This window comes from Triticum aestivum, chromosome 3D, assembly GCF_018294505.1.
Source record: "Triticum aestivum cultivar Chinese Spring chromosome 3D, IWGSC CS RefSeq v2.1, whole genome shotgun sequence".
NCBI lineage: Eukaryota > Viridiplantae > Streptophyta > Magnoliopsida > Poales > Poaceae > Triticum > Triticum aestivum.
Genome location: NC_057802.1, coordinates 585,685,431 through 585,693,674, shown reverse-complemented (window position 1 = coordinate 585,693,674; position 8,244 = coordinate 585,685,431). Strand labels below are relative to the sequence as shown.

Here is an 8,244-nt window from a genome sequence, read left to right as displayed (position 1 = left end):
TGAGTCATTAAGAAATAGCATGGCTAGATCTCATATATGAGCAGCTCGCATCATCATAGAACATTTTGTTGTTTCTTTTTCATATTTTTATTCTTCTTTCAGTTTTTCCCTTTTTACTTTCCTATTTTCGCTGCCATGTTCTTTTTGAACATCAGTACAGACGCAAAGCGCTCATACATGCCATGTTTATTTGTTAGAAAATGATAAATGTATTTGCACATTGCCAACAAATGCAATTATAATTCCGCACTGGGATGAGTGAACCGCATCTATAGTAGTGTGCTACTGGCGGGCAGGCAACTGTAGTCGCGCGTACTGGAATTTCTAGGTTTCCCAAGTGCAGAAAGGAAAAACAGAAAACCAGGAAGGAAAATCTGCATGAATCTTGGTGTAAAACCATACGGTGAGAGGTCGAGTGAGATTTGAGTGAGGATTAGCAAAATCATAAAAAAAATTACAACCTTGACACTTAACATAATACTCATTCCGCGACGACAACTAATTCCGGACGGAGGTACTAGTATTTGACAATCAGTGTTCAAAAAGTCTAGTGAAAAAGCAAGTTGACACAGTGAAAAAGTTCATTACTACACGAGAAGAACAAGCAATGTTTGACTGGAGGGGAATTGTGAAGAGGGGCGAGAGACAGAGACCACACCCAAACACTTATCGCCAGAGCTCCACCTCGACAATGGCCGCCGCTTTCTCCTCCTCCTCCTCGTCGCCGTCCGCCGCGGCATCCACCCACCACCCCTTCCCTTTCCCGGCCCCTCCAAACCCGCCCACAGCCCACCGCCTCCGCCTCCGCATCCGCCTGGCCGCCTCCAGGTGGGTGAGCCGCGGCAGGGCCCCGCCGGAGCGCGGCGCCGGCGCGGCCAACTCCATATGGGTCAACCCGGCCGCCCCGTCCCGGCCCGGCCAGGCCGGCCAGAAGCTCCGCCGCCTGGTCCAGCTCGGGGACCTGGACGCCGCGCTCCGCCTCCTCGGCGCCTCCCCCGACCCGCCGGCCGTCGTCGCCTGCAACATCCTCATCAAGAAGCTCTGCGCGCAGCGCCGCCTCGCCGACGCGGAGCGCGTGCTCGACGCGCTCAAGGCGGCCGGCGCGGCGGACCCCGTCTCCCACAACACCCTCGTCGCCGGCTACTGCCGCGACGGCCGGCTGGCGGACGCCGAGCGCGCCCTCGCGGCGGCGGCCCTCTCCGGGGCCGCCAACGTCGTCACCTACACCACGCTCATCAACGGCTACTGCCGCTCCGGCAGGCTCGCCGACGCGCTCGCCCTCATCGCCTCCATGCCCGTCGCGCCGGACACCTACACCTACAACACCGTGCTCATGGGCCTGTGTGGCGCCCGGCAGTGGGAGGACGCCGAGGAGCTCATGGCCGAGATGGTCAGGAACCATTGCCCTCCCAACGAGGTGACGTTCGCCACCCAGATCCGCGCTTTCTGCCAGAACGGGCTGCTCGACCGCGCCGTTCAGCTGCTCGACCGAATGCCTAGGTACGGATGCACGCCCGATGTTGTCATTTACAGCACCCTGGTGAATGGGTTCTCGAAGCAAGGGCGTGTCGACGACGCCATCGAGCTGCTCAACGGCATGCTCTGCAAGCCCAACACTGTTTGTTACAACGCCGCGCTGAAAGGTTTGTGCATCGCTCAGCGTTGGGAGGATGTCGGAGAGCTGATTGTGGGGATGGTTAAGAAAGACTGCCTGCCAAACGAAGCGACATTCAGTATGCTAACCAGTTGCTTGTGCCAGAATGGGCTGGTTGATTGTGCGGTGGAAGTCCTCGAGCAGATGCACAAGTATGGGTGCAGACCTGATGTTGTCATTTACAATACGCTGATATATTCCTTTTCAGAACAAGGGCGTGTGGAGGACGCGCTCAAGTTACTAAACAGCATGCCGTGCAGTCCTGACGTCATTAGCTTCAACGCCGCGTTGAAGGGTTTATGCAGAGCTGAGCGATGGGATGATGCCGAGGAGCTTATAGGGCAGATGCTTAGGGAGGACTGTCCCCTAATTGAAATGACTTTCAATATACTCATTGATTCGCTGTGCCAGAGTGGCCGGGTAAACTACGCAATTGAAGTGTTTGAGCAAATGCCAAACTTTGGATGTACACCTGATATTGTCACATACAGTAGCCTTATTAATGGCCTTTCTGAACAAGGGCTTGTCGAATCAGCCATTGAGTTGTTTCAAAGCATGCCATGCAAGCCTGATATCTTTGGCTACAATGCTGTGCTGAAGGGTTTGTGCAAAGCTGCGCGATGGGAGGATGCTGGGGAGCTTATATCTAAGATGGCTAGAAAGGATTGCCCCCCAAATGAAATCACATTCAATATACTAATCAATTCCCTGTGCCAGAAAGGGCTTGTTGATCGTGCAATTGAGGTTTTCGAGCAAATGCCAAAGTATGGAAGTACACCTGATATTTTCACATACAATGCCCTTATCAATGGCTTTTCTGAACAAGGCCGTCTGGATGATGCCCGCAAGATATTAAGCACCATGTCATGCAAGCCTGATGCCGTGTCCTATAATTCTGCATTGAAGGGTTTATGTCGAGCTGAACGATGGAAGGAAGCAGAGGAGGTTGTGGCTGAGATGCTTAGAAAGAAGTGCCCTCCAAATGAAGTAACATTCAAGTATGCTAATCGATTATTTGTACCAAACAGGGTAACTTGAGTCAACCTTTTGAATCTCTTCAGAAAATGCCAATTATGAAGTTATGCTTTGCCATCTACACTGCCCCTGCCAAAGGAGATTTTGTAAGCAAGAGCCTGAAGGGTACTACAGGCCTGCCACAGTCTGCTCTTATGCTTCATCAATGGATTTGTGTAGAAATGAGCAACAGGATACTGCCAGAGTTTCTGGTTGAGATCAGCGCGGAAAGGCTAATCCAAATAGTGCATCTTTTGGTTGGCCGGGATCATGGCCCGGTCCATGCTAGTGCCAGAAAACGCGAGGTAGGCAACTGGAGGCAACGAGGACACGGTGGAGGCCTACATCTCTCCAGCTAACCTTTCATTTCCTGCAATTTGCACAATCAAACTGAGACGACTGTGCTGCCACCTACCTCTCTCCGTGCATGAGCGCCGGTGACGATGACAAGGTGGCTTGCTTCTCTCCTGTAAGTACCTAAATCCTCCTCTGAAAATCCAGGCCCCTGATTCTCCTTGCCCTGTTCAAAAGAATTGGGGGGCATGGATCTTGGGCTGGAACTTGTTTATTCTGTGTCAGTGTCACTATGATGTACTGCACGTTGTTGCTTTTACTAGACATGCCTCTTTTTACCGATTCATGTCTGTCTCCTGTATTGGTTCAGAGTAGAATCAGCTATGTACCTAACTTTATTTGTGAAAAGAAACTGTCTTTAGTTGAACAAGTACTGCCAATGCCATTCTTATCATTCATGTTGTTACAAGAAAACTTTGTGTTATATAGATGTGCTAGCTTGCTTGCTTTCCTTCTCAAAGCATACACCAAGAGCCTGCTTAATGCATCCTTATTTTCTGGCAGCTTCTCATCTGTTTAATTCACTGTTTCTGCAGATATTGCAACTGCTGCTAGCAGGAGGGAGCTTCTTGATTAAGGAACAAACTATATTTTATTGTAAGGAGAAAAGTCAGTTGCAACAAATAATTATTTGTCAGTTACCAAGTGTGCTCAGATGTATTATTCTATCTGAAATGGTTGAAAATTGAAAAGCATTGTACTTCTGAGTAATTCTGAAAACCCATGGTTTCATTCATATCTGGGTAATTCTGCTCATGCACCTTCTCCATGGAAATTCTGGATGATGTGTATGTGTTACAATCCAAATAGCTGCTCGGTCAGCTTCTGAAGATGGGAAGTTCAGAGTTCAAGCAAACAAAGGTATCTTTCTGGCATGATACTTCCATTTCTTTGGCTCTTTAATCTTGTGCAGTTACTTGGCAGTTCTAGACTTTTCAAGTGGGGCTCTACAATATTCTTTTTGTTTCAATCATTTCATCCGCTATGCTTTTCTTGATTGTATCAATCCATTACATATTCAGCAATCAAACTTAAAATTTAAACAGAAGAGTAGAAAGGAAAATAACTAGCCTGCTGTGTTCTCTGCACAGGAAGACTGTAAAACAATGTAATCTTATGGAAGTTTGACCTCCCAAACTAATCCATTGGAGATTACCCCATTTCTATAGCTGGCGAAGAATATACAGTGCGCTCATAAGTTATACTCCGTCCCAAAATTCTTGTCTTAGATTTGTCTAGATACGGATTTATCTTGTCTAAATACGGATGTATCAAGTTATGTTTTAGTATTAGATACATCCGTATCTAGACAAATCTAAGACAAGAATTTTGGGACGGAGGGAGTACTACATTATACTAATAACTAGACTTGGGTAAAACACTAACTTACAAAATATTCAGTATTCTAATGTTTGTGTTTTTGAGAAAGCGCAAAAGCCTCATGTTTCATTCCATTGAAAAATTAGAAAAGACAGAGTACGCCCCAAATGGGCCAAAAAAGAAAACCATTACAGACTTACCCGTGGGCTTCTAGAAATGAGAGGTGGTATGTGATTATGTTTGTATCAACATTAGAAATTATTTTAAGACATGATGGTAGAAAGCTTCAAAATCAATAGTAAACAGGATTTGTTAGCATCCATACGTCTCAGTTGCAGAACAGAATCATTTGGCTGGCAAAAGAAGCAATAGCCTGAAAAGGAAAAAACAACCTATTGGGTTGCTAAACTTCACCAAAAAGAACTCATCGATGTTTGAGAATCAATTAGTCTACCAAAAAGAAATAGCATCGTACTAAAAACATCAAAAAAAGACAGGTGAGCAGGGGCACAGTTCAGAACCTCTTCTATGTTATCGTTTGATGCCATATAACCATGCTACTCATACTGTGGGTGGCTCAAACTGAAAAGATGGGGATAAAATGTTGAACAAATAAAAAGTTCTGTGTTCCTTGTGCGTTGTATGTATCTTGTTTTCTAATACATAAAAATGCCAGCTCTAAACCATGAGTATCCAACAAAAGAAAACATGCCTGATTAAATGAAGAACATGCGGTAGCCAGCAGCATTCCACTAGATAACAGCTTGAGCATGCAATTGTCTCAGGATCCACCACCAAACTACACCATTCTTTATTAGCCCTTGCTGCCAATAAGTGGAACATGACAATGTGATGGTTCATCTCGAGGACAGCAGACATAATAAAAAACTGTAGTGGACATGAGACGACTTTAGTGTTGTGATCTCTATGCTTCTGCCAGATCTCAAGGCATAGCAGACAGCATCAGGGAGATGTAATGGCATGATTCTTCGTGCCTGCCAATCAGATGCTACATCACTGCTGTACACTTCTGTATAAATAGATGACAGTGGAACTGTACATACATCAAACAAGAAGCTCTTCTTTTCTGCTTCTCCTCCTCTCATCAACCACAATACAGAGAAAGGCATCAAGCTCAGAGATGGCTTTCTACCTAAGATCGATAAGTTTGCCTTCTAGGCCTCACGTCAGTGAGACCGAAGTCGAGCAAGAACTCCACAGCCTAGAAGCAAGCATCTCTTCCTCCAATTCCATCAGCATGATGTGCGATGGTCTCAGGAGTCTTGCAAACATCTACGATGCTCTTGAAGAGATTATTTGCCTACCAAGCAGCCAAGTTTGCTCCTCCCAGCAGAGGAACATATTGGATGGTGAAATTGAAGGTTCTCTTGAGCTGCTAGATCTCTGCAGTGCCATGCAAGAGATCTTCGTCGAGATGAAGGCTATCATCCAAGAGCTGCAAGTGGCTTTAAGGAAAGCCGACGATGCAGCCTCTCAAGCCAAGATCCAATCTTACACCCGCTTGGCAAAGAAGGCCAAGAAACATCTCAGGAAGACTGCGAAGAAGGCTCCTGCAGCTTGCAGGATAGTCATGCTGTTGGCCAAGGCCAGAGAGATCTCTGTCTCTCTGCTGGAGTCCACACTTCATCTCTTGTCGAAGCAAATCGAAATGCCTAAACAGTCTCTTGTTTCCAAAGCATTTCACAAGAAGAAGTTAGCTGTTTGCAAGGAGGAGCAATTGTTGGAGCTAGAGTGCAGTATCGGAGATCTCGAGAGTGGAGTAGGACATCTGTTCAGGAAATTAGTCCAGAGCAGAGTTTCTCTACTCAACATCCTTAGCTCGTAGATACTCCCAAGTCACTCTTGACACTCTGATTGGCATCCACCTTTTAAGGAATAGCTGATCTGCATACAGTTTTCCCATATTTATACACGAGATAGTATAAATGTAAATGATACTATAGAAAGAGAAACAGAAGTTTTGATCCATTTCACCATTTCATGCTTGATGTGTGTTTTGTGAGCCTACTTACTTTGTTTTAATGTCCTTGGTTTGTGGATCTTGCTTCTTGTGCATGAAACATGCCAGATCAAAGTCACAAGGTCTCAACTTGTTGTTAGCAGAATCAATCAGTTTTATTATCCAGATTCTCTACCACCACCACATGTCCACATGGCTGTGCAGTCTGGCACTACAATTGAATATTTTTATTGTTTCATATAACAGAGTCTAAATTAGTACTCTCAAGTTTTAACATCGTCGACATCTATATCATTTAAGCATTTTAGGTGAAAAAACAACAAAAACATTTATCTTAGAAGCACAACCTTTTGCATGTGCTACAGGATTAACAATAATCTGAGCAAAACGTAATCCAACCTTTTGCACTGATATTGTCACGTACAGTAGCCTTATCATGGCCTTGCTGAACAAGAGCTTGTGGAATCGGCCATTGAGTAATTTCAAAGCATGCCATGTAAGCCTGATATTTTTTTTTACAGTGCTGTGCTACAGGATTTGTGCAGAGCTGCGCGATGGGAGGAAGCTGGGGAGATGATATCTAAGATGGCCAGAAAGGATTGTCCCCCAAATGAAGTCACATCAATATACTAATCAATTCCTTGTGCCAAAAAGGGCTTATCGATCGTGCAATCTTGGTGGTTGAGCAAATGCCAAAGTATGGAAGTACACCTGATATTTTCACATACAATGCCCTTATCAATGGCTTTTCTGAACAAGGCCGTCTGTATGATGCCGACAAGTTATTAAGCACTATGCCGTGCAAGCCAGATACCGTTTCCTATAATTCTACATTGAAGTTCATGTAGAGCTGAGCGATGGAAGGAAGCAGAGGAGGTTGTGGCTGAGATGCTTAGAAAGAAGTGCCCTCTAAAGGAAGTAACATTCAATTATGCTAATCAATTGTTTATACCAAACAGGGTAACCTGAATCAACCTTTGAAATCTCTTGAGAAAATTCCAATAATATAAAGTTATGCTTGGTCATCTACACTGCCCCTGCGAAAGGCGCTTTTGTAAGCAAGAGTCTGAAGGATGCCCTGAGTTATGAATCAGTGCACTTGTGCAGGCCTGCCACGGTCCACTCTTATTCTTCATCAAAGGATTTGTGTAGAAATGAGCAACATGTAAATGCCAGAGTTTCTGGTTGAGATCAGCGCCGAGAGGGTAATCCAAATAAGGCCTCTTTTGGTTAGGCTGGATATAGCCAGGATCATGGCCTGATCCACGCCAGTGACAGAAAACGTGATGTAGGCAACCGGAGGCGACGGGGCAGAGTCGACAGAGCCTACACCTCTGGCAAAATTTTAGTTTCTCCTTTCCCCACAACTTGCACAACTGAACTGAGATAACTGTGCCGTCACCTACTTCTCTCCGCACATGACCTCCGGCGGCAACGACAACAATGGCTTGGTTCTCTCCTGTAAGTACCTGCACCATCGTCCAAAAATCTAGGGTTTGAGATTTCCATCTCTTCCTTCTGATTCTTGTGTTGAGCGCCCATGATTCTCCTCTTTCCCCTGCTTGAAAGAATTGGCGGGCATGGATCTTGGGCTGGAACTAGTTTATTATGTATCAATATGATGTACTGCATGTTGCCGCTTTTACTAGACATGCGCATGCCTGTTTTTACCAATTCATGTTTGTCTCCTGTATTCAGAGTGGAATCAGCTATGTACCTTGCTTTTGTCAAAAGAATTGGCGGGCATTAACTAGTTTATTCTGGCTGCCCTAACAAAACCACCAAAGTCTCCGCCGAGAGGCAACTATGAGCGCATTATTGCAAAGACATTTGCCGAAGCGGAGCGGTCGGAAAGTACTGTCAGTGATCAAAGGTTAAAAGAACGACGAGCTGGGAAAAAAATTGCCCAGCTCGGCAAACA

The 8,244-nt window shown here is 45.5% G+C and overlaps 2 protein-coding genes across 2 annotated transcripts; both read left to right on the top strand.

The window, feature by feature from the left end:
• The first annotated feature begins 622 nt into the window (after positions 1-622).
• Positions 623-7,348, top strand: LOC123080714 (pentatricopeptide repeat-containing protein At1g09900). The gene is made up of 3 exons (XM_044503649.1): positions 623-3,137; positions 3,559-3,883; positions 6,845-7,348. Exon 1 carries the CDS (start codon positions 692-694, stop codon positions 2,690-2,692), a length of 2,001 nt encoding a protein of 666 aa, XP_044359584.1. The 5' UTR covers positions 623-691; the 3' UTR covers positions 2,693-3,137; positions 3,559-3,883; positions 6,845-7,348.
• Positions 3,890-6,830, top strand: LOC123080715 (uncharacterized). The gene has a single exon (XM_044503650.1). It carries the CDS (start codon positions 5,385-5,387, stop codon positions 6,186-6,188), a length of 804 nt encoding a protein of 267 aa, XP_044359585.1. The 5' UTR covers positions 3,890-5,384; the 3' UTR covers positions 6,189-6,830.
• Positions 7,349-8,244: the final 896 nt, after the last annotated feature.

What these genes read in the sequence shown, in the direction of transcription:
- LOC123080715 (XM_044503650.1), top strand. Translation starts at nt 5,385, where the DNA reads ATGACAGTGGAACTGTACATACATCAAACAAGAAGCTCTTCTTTTCTG.
- LOC123080714 (XM_044503649.1), top strand. Translation starts at nt 692, where the DNA reads ATGGCCGCCGCTTTCTCCTCCTCCTCCTCGTCGCCGTCCGCCGCGGCA.